The sequence below is a fragment of the Seriola dumerili genome, unplaced genomic scaffold (assembly GCF_002260705.1).
Source record: "Seriola dumerili isolate Sdu_G_001 unplaced genomic scaffold, Sdu_1.0 BDQW01000088.1, whole genome shotgun sequence".
NCBI classification, from domain to species: domain Eukaryota; kingdom Metazoa; phylum Chordata; class Actinopteri; order Carangiformes; family Carangidae; genus Seriola; species Seriola dumerili.
The window spans coordinates 6,939,855-6,958,561 of NW_019174343.1; the positions used below are offsets into that span (position 1 = coordinate 6,939,855).

At 39.5% G+C, this 18,707-nt stretch overlaps 1 protein-coding gene across 1 annotated transcript; it reads left to right on the forward strand.

Annotated features, from left to right (window-relative positions):
• Positions 1-12,457: 12,457 nt before the first annotated feature.
• Positions 12,458-16,629, forward strand: LOC111221954 (histone-lysine N-methyltransferase SETMAR). Its single transcript, XM_022745556.1, has 2 exons — positions 12,458-12,590; positions 14,507-16,629. The coding sequence occupies exons 1-2, from the start codon at positions 12,480-12,482 to the stop codon at positions 15,317-15,319; spliced, it is 924 nt and encodes a 307-aa protein (XP_022601277.1). The 5' UTR covers positions 12,458-12,479; the 3' UTR covers positions 15,320-16,629.
• Positions 16,630-18,707: the final 2,078 nt, after the last annotated feature.

Genomic DNA, 18,707 nt, shown 5'->3' on the forward strand with positions numbered 1-18,707 from the left:
ACCTATAAATACACTATATAGTTATAGCATCCATAATTGGTGTTTTTATATGAATATGAAATACATTTTATATTCATTGTTATAAATACAAGACACAAATATAATTTATTTGTTTAATATTTATTTATTATAAACACATCTCCACTTCACATGGCATTTGAACAAACTCTATCTGCTAATGAAGGTCATGAGCTGCAGCTGATAGCTCCAGACAAAATCTAAGAAGTGGACCTTGAGTGAAGAGTTTTTTGTTACATACTAAGATCAAGAATGAACCTTCAAGCCAAACAAGTTTTAAAAATGAAGCATGGTAATATATCAATCATTCATTAACTGTTTGTACACCAACTACACATGCTTCATAGGATTGTTGACAAATACACTACTAGACATTCAAATGTCTTAATTTCTGCTTAAAGCTACATTATAGTCTGTTTTAAACTATTTATATATGCTCATAAATTGCTTGTAAATAGTAGTGTCGCTGATGCACATTATATATGTCAGATAAAGTCCCCTGATTCTAATGTCATTCTACTGTCAGGAACTGATTTGGCTCTGTGTGCACTGTGCATCAAGAAATGCTGATGATGAAATGGATTAAACTCTCTCAGACTGCTGCTTTTCCTCATGGATAGAGATGTCAGGAGATGCTGCAAGGAAAATGTCACTGAATGTCATCGACCCTTTAGGGAGACCTGTGTCCTGTGCTGAGAATGATGGACAGAGGAGGGCAAACTAGCCGTAGTCTGGCATTTGTTAAACTTGCACACTGAAACTGCTACTTTGAAAAATCTTCTGCGTCCTTTTATCTGCACTGAACGAATGAGTCTTTATACCGACTCAGTGTGTAGCCTAGTAACAGACCGGAAATCAGCTCATTGGGACAGCTATCAATGAAAGCTTTTCAAAGCGTGTGCTGGAGCCTGCACTGTGTCCCATCCCAGTGGCCTGTTTCCATGACAACCCCTCCCTCCATCCACCTGCGGGTGCTGGCAGCCAAGTGAGAGAAGTCCCTGGAGCCTGAAATACCACTGACAAGGTCAACACCCTGCAGGTGGGAAACCACTAAAACATCTTGTACGCTTTCAAAGGTGTGGAGCGAGAAAAGCTCCTTCTCTGCAACGAAGGTGAAGCAGAATGGCACAGCGCGCTCCTCTGCTGGGCTTCATGCTCTTTTTTCTTCTAGGTGAATCATGTAAAACTGTGGCTTAGGACAGGAGGAGTACTGTATGACAAACAAAATGGCATTGGGCAAATTTGCACACGCTTTCATTTGCATTTCTATAGGACTAATTTTTTTTTTTAATTATTTGACTGACAGAAATTAGACAATTTTAAAAAAAATACTCCAGCAAGCAGAGGTCAGCTTTTAAACATGCAAACACTGACAAAACCCACTTCAAGTTTCAGTCAAGTAAGTTTCTAAGCTGGTGTTACGCTGATGGGTGTTTGGGTTGTGCCCTGCCTCTTTCTGGTCTCAACTCTCTTTACTTTGAAATGTGGTAGAGCACCCAGTGGCTCACAGCAAGGGCTTTCTTCTTGTCTGTGTTTTGAGTTCTTTTTCAACATACCTGCTGCAGTCGCTCAGAGAAATTAATCAAAATTTAATCTTAGTCCAGTGAGAAGGTAGAAGGCGAAACTAAGCCAGAACCTGAACCCAAAAGACTGAGCGTCCGCTTTAGGGGCTGTGATCAACCAAAAAGAAGGTGAAGAAGTAGTTGAGGGAACTGAAATGAAGTCCTACAGTACTAGCAACACAGCTCTTCAGCCCTTCTGATTCTGTTAGAGTGGAAAGTTAAAGATTCTGTAAGCAATCGTCACAGCCACTAGATGTCACACAAAACCACATGCATCTCAGACCAAAACAAATGCTTCATCAGCCATAACTCTGGCCTCCCTCTGGCGGGAGAAATTCAGCCTTGGACACAGACAGAGCCGGTTAAAAACTTTATGGATTTTGATGGTCCACCAGCTGACCAGGAATTTTGCCAGTGGTCATCGTGTCCAGACCTTTTTAGCCTAAAAACATGGCTTCTTCAGTGGAGGAAGGTCGATTTCACCTGAATGCTGCGTACTGCACTGTGCCATCTCGCATCAGTTAGTCCATGTTGTGCTCCTCAGCCTTCAGTTATTACAGTAGGAAGTAAGCTAGTTAGCCATACGTTCTTCACACTTTAGCTAAAAAAGAAAACCCTCCTTCTCCATTCTGTAAATGCCAAGAACTGCTCTCACTACAGAGCCGTGCACACCACTTCAACATGCTGAGAAATCCAAAGCTTAACAGGCCTGCTGTGCCTAGTTATGATTGCTAAGCTATGATTGGACAATCACTGTCAAGGGGAGAGGTATAGTCAAGTCAACACTCTTTGTGTTCTGGTTTGATTACTGTATTAAAGAAATACAGCAAGATTTTGGGACATGGGTTCATTTATTAAGTGGATGTCTGGGGGGTTGATTGGCTCTGGTTCTCTAAATATTGTGCTAAGTAATAGTTGGCAGTTTCAGAATAAAAGATTTAAGATTTTATCCAATGCCTCTATTATATGGCCTGGATATTCATTATCATCACAATGGATGATTTCAAAGTCTGTGTCTGATCTCTAAATAGATAAGTTGACAAATGGGGCAAAACTTTGTGATTTTCCTTAATCAGGTGTTTGCCATGTGATGTAAATGAGCATAAAAACACATGTATTTTCCAGTGCTGCAATTAGCTACAGGGAATATTGACAGCCAGTGAACTACAACACAATTTTATGTTAAAGGCTGCTGTTTACAACCAACTAGTGCGTTTCTTGAGTGAGAGTTTCCTGACAGCAACCAATCCATAAACAACACAGACATTTGTCCAATAGCAGTAAATATCACTGTTACAGCAAGCACATGATAACTAATACCTGCTGGACCTGTATTTAAAACTGCCCAGCAGATAAGAAAAAAGCCTGAACTAATCCAAAATTTAAGATCAATACAAACCCTTACATATGGACAACGCTGTTATTAGATTCATAGAAATAGGGATTTTTATTTTCTCGTAAAAAAACAGTTAAGTTATAAGTAAGCCTATCACCTTTCATATAATATCCTACATGTAGCGTCTCACAAAGCCTGAACACCTTCATATCATGGAGTCAGCAAGTGAGTGAACCCCTTGTACTGGAGTTAGTGCTTGCACCTAAATCCTGATATCTAAAATTATTAAACTAATAACAGCAACTGTAAGTGAAACAGAAATAGCCATTTGGCTTTACTCCTACTCAGTGGAGGAGCAAATGAAATATGTGTTAACACCCCCACCCCCCGATTACACCAACAATATGCATCATCAGCTTCACCCCACTCAAGATCGCATTCGACAGTAAAACCAGTAACATTTTCTTCTTCTGAGTTGACTATGCTGCCATAACAATCTTTCTTTTATATTTCATATAAGTTGATGACTGTGGACTGTGGACGCACTAGCAAGGATGTATTATAATACATGTAGGCCTATTATAATGCATCCATGTGAACTTGTTGTTCAATGCTTTTAACTTCAAAAGTCACAAAGCATTGGCTCATAAGCCAGATTCATCACTTTTAGTGTCCCCTGGAAACACTTCCTATATGTTGTGACTATTTGCAGCACGTTTGTGTATTTGGATGTGTTATGAGTTTTGTCAAATTGATGAAGATGTTTTCTGAATTTCTTTGGGTTTTACCTATTTGTATGAGTTTTCCTAAGTTGCAGTGCTTTCAGCTCTCAGGGCCACCATACATTTGCCCATTTGCTCTTTTTTATTCTGTTTCATTTAATAATGTTTTCTTGCTGAGGGTCACAGACTTTCACTGTGCATATATTCATCATTGTTGTATATGTATTTCTTCAGCACAATGCACCTGTGTTCTAAAAGTTCCCATTTCAACTGTGAAGTTGAAGTTGTACTTTTATTTTATTTTTTTTTTTAAATACAAGAGCCTCCTCCAAAGCTGAGTGCAGTCATAGGCAGCTAAGTACATGAAACTGAAATGAGAAAAGCAGAAATCATTTCACTGCCATTTGGGATCCACACAGCACTCAGCTTTTGATGGTCCAGAGTCCACGGCTCCTCAGTACCTGTATTTGGACAATGTGATGAGCTCCACTCTAAGAGAAGAGATGATCATCAACAGGGTTCAACAGAAGGTCGTCTCACATAGATTCTTTATCCAAGCAAATGAGAAGGCACGCATAACCAAAGTTATCATGGCTCCACTTTGGATGCCTGCGATCATGCTGTCCCAGCCTCAGTTATTTTCATTGTTCTGGAAGAGAGAGTGGGTGTGACTGCGCACCTCTTCCTGAGAGCAACTGCAGAGACAGCACCTGTGAGCCTGTTCCCTTAATATTCCCCCACTTTCACACATACAAAGATAAATTTAACTATGAGCTTAGAGCTTGTTACCCACAAAGCATTTGACAAATAATGCTGTACAGAGGATGGTGTTAAAGTTAAAGCTCTTAGGTTGGCATCTTTAGCTTAAAGCACCAGTGTGTCTTACAAAGCTGTAGACTCTTTATCTTCATTAATTATATTTACCTGTGCTTTCAGCGTTGGTATAGACCATTGAGCCAGCATCTCCTGATGTTTGCTGTTTTTCAGAGGTGTATTTTCCTTGTGCAATTTGGAGGCATTGAAACCCTTTCCTGTCAAGGTAAACTCCAAACATCATCCAAAGATGTGGGCATAGCGCACTTTCATCATTGGTTATTAGTTTTTTCTATCAAAATGCAAATGGCCTATTCCATGAACGTTCACTGAACAGTGGAAACGAGTATGAAAATGATGGTAAAACAAATGCAGCCTCTGCAGTATAGGGGCAATGAGGCAACGAGCGTCAACAAACATGAAATCTCTCATTGAAGAGTGGCATGACATCTCTCTCCAGTGTGTAGAATCTGTTTCAGGGTTGAAGCAGGTTGGATGGAACACATTAATAAATGTGACATTTTATTTTTAGCCTTTATTGACAGAGAAATTCAGTTTGAACCAGGTGGAATATCAGCAGCAGAGAAGAATGTTGGTTTCACATGTTGTTGTTTGTCTCTTTTACTTCTACTTGACTTTACTGTGATGAGATTATTGCTTCTGTATTATCTGAATAATGGAGGCGTACTGAGTAAAAAATCACAATAGACGTGTGGAGGCATAATGCATTTCAGTAATGTTAATCATCTGTTAAACGCATAATGAATTGTTGGACGGATTGTTCTGGTGTTTTCTCCCAGGGCCCAATTAAAGAGCTTTTTTGCCTGCAGCACAGTGTAAGTGTGAATGTGTGCTCAGTCTCTGCGCTGACACAGAGCTCATTTCCTCCTTCTTAGACGTAGCTCCTACTGTTACGGTTGGTTGTGTCTTTATTCAAACAGGAGTACAAAGTGCTCTGCAGTAATGAAAGTCAAAATCCATGAGAACAATAGTCTAAATTCAGTAACAGAATATACAAGTGTACAGAATAAACAAAAGACAATTTTAATAAGCATACACACTCCTGCTGCAGTGAGAAACCATTTTTTACAGACAACACTCAGCTCTGTCATGGAGGTGAAACAATAATGGGACAATACAATCAAAGGTGGTCTCACTCTATTACTCTATTGATCACCTGGTCATCAAAATAGCGCAATATGTTCTCCAACATTGATTGCTTGTGTGTGTGTGTGTGTGTGTGTGTGTGTGTGTGTGTGTGTGTGTGTGTGTGTGTGTGTGTGTGACATTATTGTGACATTAGAAGCAAGTCAGAAAAGGTCAACCATCTGTTGACTTACAAAATCCAAATGGGTCTTGCTTTTATGAACATGAGAGACAATGAGTGTGGAGCGGTTTCTCTGCTTTGTCATTTTATTAGGAAGATGTGTAACAGTTATGATGCTGACAATGATCTCCAAATTTCTCAAGAGTTGAGACAAAAGATCTGGTTTTATCTATCACGCATTTCTGAGCTTGGAGTTGTGACTATCACCTCAGGGTTGCAGGATATTTTTATTAGCCATCTTAGCATTCAAGCCATTACTGTCTGACATTCTGTCAGCTGGTCAGTCCATTGTGCATCACCAACTAAAATATGTAAAATATAAACATCTGATGAACGGATTTGCAGAAAAATTTGTAGAGACAGTCATGGTCCCCATAGGATGAATCCTAATCACTTTGGTAATCCCTGACTTTCCTCTAGTGCCATGACGTTGACATGTCATTGTGGCTTTGAGAGCTATTGAATGGATTGCCATGAAATTTTTGTATACACATTCAATGCCCACTCAGGATTACTGGAAATAACTTTGGTGATGCCTTGACTTGGCATGAGGCCATCTAGCACCATCATCAGCTCGAAAAATATGATTTGTCCAGTACTTTTTGGCTATATAGTCTGACTCACCAGCTGCAGGTTGTGGGTGTAAAGTCTGCCATTGGGCGCCTATATCAGGCAGCATTCTCCTCCTTATCAACTTCCCCTGCCTGTTACCATTTTTAAAATCCCATTCGCTACAAGAAACAATAGCTGAGCGAGCAACCTACACAGTGCAAATGGCAAGTTTTAATGAAGATTTGAATCATGCAATCACACAGTCGACATATATCTTTGCTGTTTTTTCTTTGCAGGGAATTAACTGTTGTAATGACAGTGCCCCCCCCCCCCCCCCCCCCTTTCCATGTGCAAATATTCCACCAAAACAAGTTCCCCTCCGACACTGTTTTGTAGTGTTACCATCGCTGCATCCTGGGCTCAGCGGCACCCAAGAGGATTGGGAATGGTTTAAAGAAATGCAATCAAGCCAGAGCATTTTTTTTCTCATATAGCAGAATGATAATGGGTGCAGCCAGACCATTCTATATGGAGATATAGTTCTGGCTTTGCAAGACTAATGGCCAAATGAGTTCAAAGCTAATGACATTTATGCTATCATGCCAACATGCTAAACTATGGTGAACATGGTAAATATTACTCGCTAAGGATGATCATTTTAGCTGTGTCTGCAGACATGTTAGCATGATGATGTTTACTTTAGCTCAAATCACCACCATGCTGACAACTTCAGCTTGTGTTTATTCCTAAAGCAAATGTTAGCATGTCAGTGTGCTTAAGTATTTCCTCATGTCACTAGCATGCCTCAGCCTTGATAGAACATATTTGTTCAAAGGATATATATTAACCAGGTTGCATTTTGTCTGAGGGACAAAAGGCAGTTACTTTTGAACAATCAGCTTTTTCCATTTTCCGTGATGATGACACAACATTAAAAAGTGTTCATTGCTGAACACTGTAATTGGCGCAAGCTGACTTCACATAGACAGTCCATTACATGCCTGTTTGCATGCCAAAGGTTTGATATCGAAACACCTCGGAGAAATATGGAGCCAGTGTGGATGCATGATCATTACTGATGAGGGGCTGAAAATTAACAGTAAACAGTGAGAACCCACACTGTTTCCTGTTACCACTACTGACAGTTATAGAAATTGCAAGACACTGCACTGAAGAAATGGGAAATATACATAAAAACATTATGTGAAATCTGTGCATTTGTACCTCTGTGATCCAGGGCTCAGCTAATGCTTCATCTGATTGCATCTTCTATCTTTCATAACCCATGACTGAAAGGTTGTTGTACTGCAACAACCTGAACTGACCAGCCAGATCTAAACGAAAATGCTGTTTAACACTGATTTAATGTAGGTACCAGTTTGAGTTTGACAAGGCACAGTGAACATGTCTTTCAAACAAAGCTAAATACAAATACATTGTCTGAGGTGAGACTCTTTTCTCTCTCCACAGCACAGGGGCCCTGCTGAGAAACTGTCCATTGGTTATTACACCCCATTTAAAACACAGACACTGACCCATAGTCGGCTAAGTGGAAACAGACAAAGGGTATCGATTGGATTGGAACAATGGAGCCTCTTGAGAGATTCAACATCTTTACAGGGAGCACGCCTGGCTGACTTGATTTGTGAAAGCTGTGCATTGACTTCTGGAGGTTATGCACTGCTGTTATTCCCTTTTACTCTGCAAAACACTGTAAGACTTGTCTTACTGCATGTTATTCTTGTGGGAGGGAATTGAAACTGCACAAAATGTGATGTAACACATGTGAATTCCTACACTGAACCAGAACATTTGGAATTGTGTTTGTGGATGATAAGCATAAGCTTCTGTGGATGCTGTGGATATTAACAATAGAAATAACTTTTATATAATTTAAGATTTCATTTATACATTTTTCACAGAAGATGATGGGGTATGGAAATTGCTATCTCAAGCAGCAACTTTACAGCAGAAATTAACATGTTTACAGCCTGGTACAAAAAAAACAGTTTGGGTCTCTATAACTAATTTCGCCCCTTCATGACAAGTGTACAGGGTTCAATTTTTATACTATATTACTCACCTGTTTAAATTTTATCAAGGCTTAAAGGAAATTGAGGCGTGGCCGCTTTAAGTGATAGATGGGTGTCATCACAGTCTGTTAGCTGTCTACTAGGAGTCACCTCAGCTAATTTGAGTCAATGAATATGTCCTCTTGGCATGTTTGTGCTTTTTGGAGGATTTTTCATGCAAATACCGAAGAAATAATATGGTTGGCTGTGCGGTTAATTGACTAACACAATATGAGGAAGTCTGAGCTCCTGTTTTTGAAGTGAGTGCAATACTAGTATTATTTTATTTATTTGTTAGCACTAATTAGCAGATTTCAGTATTTGCACTCTGCATACCTGGCTTGTTAGCTTAGCTCGTTAACTAGCTAATTAGATGGAACTGGCGGTGCCAGGAGAGGCGGAGTCAGGCACTGCCAAGATGGTGACGGCAAAGCAGCCCACTCGGAGCTTCAAAACCACTCTTCAGAAGCCATATGGGTGACATCCTGGAGGCTACGTCCATTTTTATTTATAGTCTTTGGGCAAAACACAGCGCTAACAATACTCTAGGCATCAAATCAGCAGTTGGAAAACACCTTTAAAGTATAGTTCTTTGCTGTTGGTAGAAATGTTTTGATACTGTACATGACACCATTTTGTCAGTAGCTGGAAAAGGAAGATGTTTTAATAAAGAAATACACATTTTGTTTAGCTGTGTACAGTCTTGACTAAATCATCTCTTTGTAAATTTCTATCAAACTTCATTCATTCTACAAACTTAGAGTGAAGAGCTAAAGATGTTGCTTGCCTCAGGAGGCCGATGAACCCCCTTGACTCCTCACTTAATTGCTTTGCAAAATCTTGTCATGTGAGTGAATCACACTGTCACTGCAGTTGCCTGGCAGCAGAGGAAGGCACCCAGGAGTCTCTTGGGATGACTGCTGCAGGGGTGCACAACGCGGGCTGAAGTCATCCTGCTGTGAGATGTATTTTTACCCAAAAGTTTGGATGCAGTTAAATTTTGTTTGTTTGTCAATGTGCTTCAATTTCTTTCTTGCTCTCTTTCATTCGCCCATTTTTCACCTTGGTTTTAAAATACAACCCTCCATTTTTCCAGTCCTCTCTGCTAAAAATCCATGCATGTCTGCTTCCCTGTTTCTTTCATTGCCTTTGATGGCCTTTGATGAACTCGGTGGAGCAGTTAGAAAAAAGCCCCTTTGAAATCTCAGGGGTCAACTCATCATAATCATGCCTACTCAAGCTGACAAAGGCAGATGAGGGAAAGCTTTGAAATTTCCTTTGTTCTCCACTGTCAGGCCAGACAAGAGTGAATCCAGTAGGCCACGGCGCAGCTTTCCTCACAAGCTGGGAGAAACATCGGAGCCAATTTGAGGCCAAGTCAATCAGCACAGTAACAGAGGGAGTGCTGGACTGTTGTTGATAATCTCCCCAGAGAATGTGCTCTATCATGCCTTTGGTTCATTAATTCTCCAACCAATTGTAGTCCAGCCTCAAAGTTCAGCTCATTTATGTTGGTGTGTGTGAGTTATCATTAAAGCCAAAAGATCCCTGACAACAGTGCCCATTAAAGACCCCCAACAACCTGCCTCATCTACAGCAAGGGAAGCTGTTTCACTCCATTGTCAGCCAGCACAATGAGAATCACAATGTCAGGTCATATTATGTACTCCACGAAAGGGCCTTTTAAGGGCTACAAGAAAACGAATGAACATATGTTGAATTATTCAGTTAAGGAACAGACACAACATTAACCTGAAATCTTCAAAATGTTGTTAAAAATTACATTGAATGCTTAAATGGGCAATGCTCAAAATCCTTTAATATAAAATCTTTTCATAAAATCCTTAAAATGTACTCATCAGAATGAGTTTTCCCACAGTAATTAAGCCTCAAAAACTTTAATGAATACAAGGATATGTGGGAGGAATGACTTCATGTAACTAGCCCCTTTGGGATTATATCTCATAATGATGGAAAATGAGAAATTGCAATTTTATTTTAATTTCAAATTTCAAAAAAGTTATTTACAGATTAATTTTTTTAAATTAGCTTTTACAAAAACTGTGTTGAATACTCATACTGATCGTAGATGTATTTCTCAATATTTACCAACAGTTCTCACTTTGTTTGTGGATGTATGGCCTAGAGTCTGATACCTTTTTATTTTTATCTTCACAGGCATTTCACTTGAATTTGGAATTATTTTCAGACATGTTAGCAGGGCAGCTCAAGTTATGGCAATATTGGTCTACAAGGTGGTCGGCCCACTTCTTTGGTCTCAGCAACTGATAGATGTAAATTTTGCACAGACATGTTTGGTCATGTTGTGGTTTTCACTGAAATCTTCTGACAGTTATTGAATGGATTGCAATGAATTTGTTTCATGTCCCCCTCAGGATAAACTGTAAATACTTTGGTGATTCATTCACTTTTCATATATCAGATCAAAAGGTTTGCCTGTGTCTACAAATCGTCTTTGTATCAATTTGTATGTTGAAAATTTGGATCCATTTGGGGCATCACATAGGACACAGTTCCCAACTGATCAAATAAACTGAATTTGGCAGTTTGTACAAACAAACAAATGCTTTCATAAAAGTGAAATGTATCAATAGAAAATTCTTGATAACAAATTGTGCTTTGAGACCTGTCATGTATTTTGAAAGCTATTTCATTTCAGAGGCACTGATTGTGGAGCCCAACAAAGCCGTTGAGTCATGAAGCCCGCATTCTTTCAAGAATTAACCTCTGTTGTTGTCGTATCAGTCAATCTGTCAATCAGTTCATTGTCAAATTCTTCAATTATACCAATACCAATTCATTTCCAACATTTCATCTTGTGATTGAGTATGCAATCAGAAATATAGACGTAGGACTACCAACTGACAGGACTAATTTTGCCCAAGGACAAAGATGAAGGTTGATTCTCAAAGGAAAATCCATGGTCACTTGTGTGCAGTGTGGAAATGCCAGATGACAATGTGACCTCCCCCCATCTGCCTCAGATAGCCACAAGAAAATACATCACTGCATATCAATTACACATGGGAACAATGTAGCACCACAGAAAGTTAGGCATGGAGACCACACAACTTACTGTGTGAACCAAAAACAAAAAGACCAACATTCAAACAACAACACATTTCAACAATTTATTCTCCATTTAAGACGCCATTAAGTCATATGTTAACCATTTAATGTACACTGGGCTGGAATCACACAGAAGCTGTGGATGGCAGTATCATTTCAATGAACACAGATCAATTATGTAACTGAACTTCAGTGAGATAAGGCCTTGAATCATCACTCCTCTCTAAGGCCTTAACCACTGCTGGGCCTGTTTGTCTGGGCTGCTATAAGTTCACAGGAACCCACAGGCATACCCACATGGCCTTGTTTTCACTGTTGTTCAGTCATGTGGGTATTGTGGGTCTCATCACCCTTTTCCAGTCCAGCCCAAATTTCCTTGAGGTTATTGCAGTTATCATCAAGTCTCTGTTTTTGACATTTGTCTTGCTCACTTTGCAGGAGATCTGTTGTGGATGCAAAAGAGGAATACTACTACTTCTACTATCCTGGTTTGCCATCTGCAGGCAATATCACATTACTGCAGATGTATGAATCAACACTACTGGATTCTATACTATTACATGGATGATAATGATGAATAAAGACAGATGTGAGGACAAGTATTGGATAAAGAAAGGAGAAAAGCAAAGAAAAAAAACATTGTTTAAAATGGGAAAGGATCTAAATAAACAGAATAAAAGCAGTGACACTGTGAGTCTACTTTCATGGTTTCTAACAAGTAATGCTCTTCAGTTTCACACTCACAGTAGTTTAGATGAAACAATTATCCCATGCTGTGCTGTATTGTCTTAATGAGCTGCTGCTCACTTTGTCCTGAGTATGGCCAGATGGCCAAACCACCACCAAGGTTTAATCACAGCAATGTAATGACCCGTACATACCAGTGGAGGGCGCGCGCCTCCGGTTACACTACCGGAAGTTGCAGATTCCAGTTTGACTTGTGTTTACATCCCAGCTGATCTGCCTCTGCTCCCCAAAACTTCAGATATGAACGTGGTCGACGGTAGTAAGCATGCTGTGGATTTGAGCCATGGTCTGGAAAACGTTCCCGTTTTAATTGAAAGGAGTTCATCAGTGCCGATATTTCCTGAATTTCAGGTAACATTAATGTAGCATCTCTTTCTACAGCTGAACCCGTTTACAGTCTTATGGTAGCTTAAATGTTAGTTAACATTTCGGTCTCGTTGTAGCGAAACCCTTAGTTTTAGAGCAGTGGTGCTTGAAGTTATTTAAGTGCTATAAAGTAACGTTATATTAGCTACATTGTTTTAAAAAGTTGAGGTAGCTGATAGAGTTGATCCATATTGTTATGTGTTCGAGGTGAAATGACAAACTGCAACAAAAACAGAAAAAAATAGTTGTTTATCCAATAGGCCTTTTTCACGGCAGACACAGAAAAACACAGGTGTTACTAATTATTTATTAAAAATGGCTCTGTTCTATTCAAGTGTCTCAGTAAGACATAACAAGTGAGACAGGGAGCCAACATGAACAATGGCAGGACCCTGAAGAACAGCGAATTGCCATTCGACCATCAATAATTTTACACCTGACATGTCAGACTGTCTCTATAGAAAGGCCTATTTATTTCATTGTGTTATTGTATTAGACTGCATTAGTTTCATATCATTAATGGACAATTTAAAAATTGTGATACTGATACTTTGATTCCTGGGAAACTTTAAAAAAAACATTAAGCATAAGCAGACCGCTTGTTGTTTTTTAAAGCACTGTGACAACAATAGGTAGAGTGTGTGAAACTTTGTCAAAATTAATTATTAAAATAACAACTTGTGATTGGTGGACAGCAAGAAATGGGAACTCAGTATTGTTTCTGCCTCAAACATATTTTTGGCAATTATGTGCTACAATTTCCTTATCTATCAACATAATATAATAACAACATATAACAAATAATATTAGCTGATATATTGACCAGGCAGATTTATTAGTTTAACTCTAATAAATACACCCTCAAGGTTGTGAAAAACAATAATAGTAAAGATATGCTAACAGCTATAGGGATGCCACTGCATTAGAAGAGTTCATTGATCATGTGATAGAAAAGTTTGGAAATAAAAAGTCAAAGAAATGAACATAATTATTAATTACATCATTAACAAATAATAAGAATTTTGTACGGTGCATTTTTGAAAGTGTACTCTCAAAGTCCTACTTAAGTTTTGTCCTGAAAACATTTTGTCTGTGCCTTAAACTCATCAAAACCCAGTGGGGATTATTGCTTCTATCAAATGGAATATGTTATTTTACCAGCAGATGGCAGCAAATCATTACAGGCTACAGCCACATTACCTGACTGCACTATAGGGAATCAAAAAATAACTGCCTCTGTAGAACCAAAGGAGTTGTCCTACTTTACACTCCCTGCCCATGATACTCTAGAGGACCTTCTTGACTGCATTATACAAATTTTTATAAATTCCTCGCAAAGGACATTTAAGTCATAAAGCATTAACTGCTGAATGTGGTGAAACCATATGGCTGTTAAAGTAGGTTGATTTAAAGTAGGCAGCTGTAAATCCTGTGCTCTACAACACATTTCTTCTTTAAAATACACTTGTCTGCATATTTATTAGAGTTGATTAATCTGCTTACTATTTTTTCGATTAATAGTTTGGTCTGTAAAATATCTGAAAAGTGAAAAAATGTCACAATTTCCTGAAGCTCTACGTGATATCTTCTGACATCTTGTTTCGTTCACCCAAAAGTCCAAAACCCAAAGATTATCACTTTATTATCACAGAAAGACAAGCAGCAAAATCTCACAACTGAGAAGCTGGATACACTGAATCTTTGGCATTTTTGCTCGAAAGGATTTATCAGTTTACATAATAGTTGCAGGATCATTTTCTGGCAGTCAACTAATCAGTTGTTTAAGCCCAGATTTGAGCATTTGTAATGGATTATGGGCATATTGTCCTAATTTTCTTTTTAAAACATTTTCAACGTTTTTTTTTTTTTTTTTTAAACTTCAACTACCCTGCATTTTTCAGTATTCCCCAGAGAACATTGAGGGACCAGGATGCACTGTTGACCCCAGTGAAGTCACCCTTCCTGGATGCTCCTGTCTTTACCACTCCTGCTGCACTGAGAGCTGCTCCTGCCTGCAGACTCATGGGCAGGCGTATGACAGCACCGGCACACTCCTGGACCGTACCCAAACAGACTCTGGTTACTGCTCACCTGTGTTTGAATGTAATGCCCTTTGCAGCTGCAGTGACACCTGCTCTAACCGTGTTGTCCAGAGAGGGCTGAGACTCAGGCTGGAGATTTATAGCACCAGGAACAGGGGTTGGGGATTACGGACACTAGAGGCAATCCCACATGGAACATTTGTATGCGAGTATGCAGGAGAGGTTATCAGTTTTGAGGAGGCCAGACGCAGACAGCTTACGCAGAGATCTGAAGAAAATAATTACATTATCGCTGTAAGGGAGCATGCAGGTACAGGCTCCATTATTGAGACATTCGTGGACCCGGCTGTGGTAGGAAATGTAGGCCGCTTTCTCAACCATTCCTGCCTGCCTAACCTGTTCATGCTGCCTGTCCGCGTGCACTCTGTGGTTCCTAGACTGGCACTGTTTGCTGGCCGGAACATTGATGCACACGAGGAGCTGACGTTTGACTACTCAGGAGGATACAGTAACCAACCACCCGTAGAGCTGCTGTCCACACAAAGTGACGCTGCCATAAAGGCCAGTAGGACAGATGGACTTCAGAGGAAACCATGTCATTGTGGTGCCAACAAGTGCGCACAGTTCCTTCCACTGGATTTATCTATTCTGAGCGGAAATAATCCTAAATAAATTTCAGATCACATTGTTTTTTTTTTTTTATCTGACCACCAAGAGATGGAATAATTTCTGAATGTTAGAGAAAAGATTTTGCCTTTTTCCTCCTGATTTTCTTTTGAAATTATGTCTATTTACTTATGTGTTGCTCTATTTTCAGTGTCCCCGAACTCTTAGCTCATTAGAACAAGACAATGCAACACGTTGGTGGCTCCATAAAAACAATCGGCTGGATGAGTCATGTCTGTGCTCGTCATTGTTTCCTGTTTAGTCCCCCCGGTGTCTCCTGATCTGCCACTGTCTTAATGATGTCTCCCACTCAGTGTAAAATGATGCAATGAAAACTAAATCTCAAGGCAAAGAAAAAAAAGTTTTATTTTTCTGTGAGACTAAACTTGTTGATACTACTGTCTGTTCTTTCACGTATAATCCATTTCAAGTATCAGGGGAGGCTTGTTCTGTGTCGGACGTGTCCCACTGGATTCACAGTCTTGCAGCTGTCATCTTGTCCTGGCACATATAACTCCCATTTCTCATGCAACACATAAATCTTGAAGGAGCAGGAGAATCTTTTGAACCAACAGACATGGAAGGAATGATGTTTAATAGGTTTCTTTTAATAGCAACATAGGTTACAGAATTGATCTGTACACCCTTACAGATGCCAAAGCTTTGTGCAAGAGAATATTTTGTCATTCTAAAAAGCAAAATTCAAAGTAATAACTGTCAACCATCTCCATCAACTTGACATTTCTTTTCTGTGTTCATGCGAAGCAGCCTCCCTATGTAGATATTCTCAGCATCTCATCGCACTCAAACCTCAAGAGGGTTGGGACCAATTAAAAAGGGCCAAGGGGTATTTTTATATAGAAACAGGCTTTATTCCCCTGTCAAAGGAGGGGCGAAGGTGTCCCACTTTAGTGTGACCATTCTTAAATCAGGACCTTCTCCTCTCAATCTGCCCCGTTTCTAGTCTAGACCTGCTTTCATCTTATTAATATCCACATCTGGGTTAATTAGGATGGAGACCGTGTTTCATCCAGAATTGGGATCAATGCTCCAGCCACACTGGGGCTGAGAGAGAGACTAAATGGTGGTGGTGGGGAGATGGAAGCCCTCTGCTGATCGGGGACTGCTGTCAAGTTGATTGGTTTTTGTGTCGCCCAATGGAGAGGCCAATGGCACAGGATGTTGTTGTACTGACCTATATTTTCTCCTCTGTGAGCGTTACCTGGGATTCTTTCTGTTCAAAATGGGCTGTTCTTTGCACCTGATGTGATCTAAACTAAAAAACGTAATAAAAAACAAACTTAAAGGAACAGTTTGGCATTTTTGGAAATATGTTCATTCATTTTCTTGCCATGAGTTTGATGAGAAGATCAATACCGCTCTCACGTCTGTATACTAAACATGAAGCTACACCCTGGAGCGTGTTAGCACAGAGACTTAAGAGCTGCCTACCATCGCTGATGAAGCTCACTAATTAACACTTTTTATCTCATTTTTTAAATCCACACAAAAGCATAAATGTAACCCTAACAACATACCGTTTTTTGAGAGGTTATGGTCTACTTCCTGGCCAGGCACAGTCACTTCCTCCACTGGTTGCCTGGCAATGTCACAGTGATAACAAGACTTCAGCAACAAATGACATATAACATGTTAATTATGGAGCTGTAGAGGTGCTGTCTTTTAACCTTTGAACAGAGCCTGGCTAGCTGTTTCCCTCTCTTTACATTTTTTATGCTAAGCTAAGCTAGTAACTTCTTATCAAAGGCTTAGACATTAGAGTGATTTTGATCTTCTCATCTAACTTTCAACAAGAAAGTGAATAAGAATATTTCCGAAACCTACTCATCAGATCCCAACTGAACATGATAGGACACATATGGCAGTAGAATAAGACACCAAAAACTAAAACTAAATTTAAAGACATTGCAAGGTGTATAATATACCTTCAGTTTGAGAGAAAGAATGGCCATAATAGCAGTAGAAAATATGGAGTTCTTATAATAGTTGCTAAGATACAGTATATTATCTGAACAATACTGTACAGTTATGTGGAGGAATGTGGCTGGATATTAGCTGTGTCCATGGCCTCGGAGGAAAGTAGGACACAATTATGTAGAGAAAAAATACCCAGGCGTTTCTCAAGCCAAAGGATAGAAATGTATAGAAAGTTTTGGATCAGGGTTTCTCACTGCCATCAGCTAAATCATGTATGCAACAGTCTCTGCTAACAGTAGATTCTATATTTAATTTGAAGATGAGAAGCCCTTAATCATTTCGATCTGTGGCCCTCTTTGTTGTCTTTGTGATAAATCAGATTCCACTGTCGTCTTAACAAATCTACTACAAGTATAAGAAAAAAACAGTCCCTCTTCAAATACATTACTCATGTCAATTTTGAGTCAGATGTCCCTGGAATCCCTATGGCAACTGTCTATGTGTACAGGGGGTGATTTGGACAGCAGTGGTTGGTTTGGAGGTGCATGAAGGCTGTTCTCACATCCTGACTGTTGAAGAGCCGGGCTGCGAATGAATGGCTCCTTTCCAGGATGGTCACCTAGCAACCACCAGTTAATCACATGAGGTGAACTTCCCCACTGAAACCCCCCGCCCTCCACAGAAAAACAAACATGTCTGACGATGCAGGGTACTGTTATGTCATGTTGTGACTGTATTTGGAGAGTAGCAACTGACTGTGTCTACCATCACAAAAAATATTTCACAGAAGAAAAATAAATAAATAAATACAATGGTTTTATAAGACTTCTGTCCTCAATATTTGATGGTATTGGGGTTATACTGTGTGCAAAGTGGCCTTAACTAGTACACAGAGCAAATCGTTTGAAAAGTTGCAATACCTTAATAAATATAGTAACGTGATGTTTCATACCAAAGTGACCAGAGCTTAGTGAGTTTTGATCATTTTAAGAGAGACCTGACCTAAATGTGTATTTCAAATGTATGTTAGCAACAGCTGTTTACTCACCAGTCTAGAATATTTGTTGCGAGTTGAGTATCAAAGTTCATTCCTTTACTCACAAAGCTTTTTCCGGTCGTGGACAGCAACCCTTTTGTTTTACATTTATGTCACCACTGCTTTTCTTCTACTGAAGTTGCATGCTAACCAGTTATCCCCAACCAGCCCAGTTGACCGGTCTCATCACTTTCTGATACCGGGTCACTGTAGCATCGAGTCTTCCATGAAAAAGTAGCACTGCTCAAAGATTGTATTTTAACCTCTTGTTGCAGTTCTCTTGTTGTAAACACAATGATGGTGGAAGTTCTCAGCAAGAGTGCTAAGTAAACTTAATGTCAACACTGGCTATGTAGCAATAGCAAGACTTACAGATAGATCCTTTAAGTTGAGTCGCTTCTAGTTGATATAAACATCACT

Bases quoted from the DNA above. Each gene is read 5' to 3' on its own strand.
- LOC111221954 (XM_022745556.1), top strand. From the start codon at position 12,480: ATGAACGTGGTCGACGGTAGTAAGCATGCTGTGGATTTGAGCCATGGT. The intron at 12,591-14,506 runs GTAACATTAATG...TGCATTTTTCAG, and splicing joins CGATATTTCCTGAATTTCAG to TATTCCCCAGAGAACATTGA.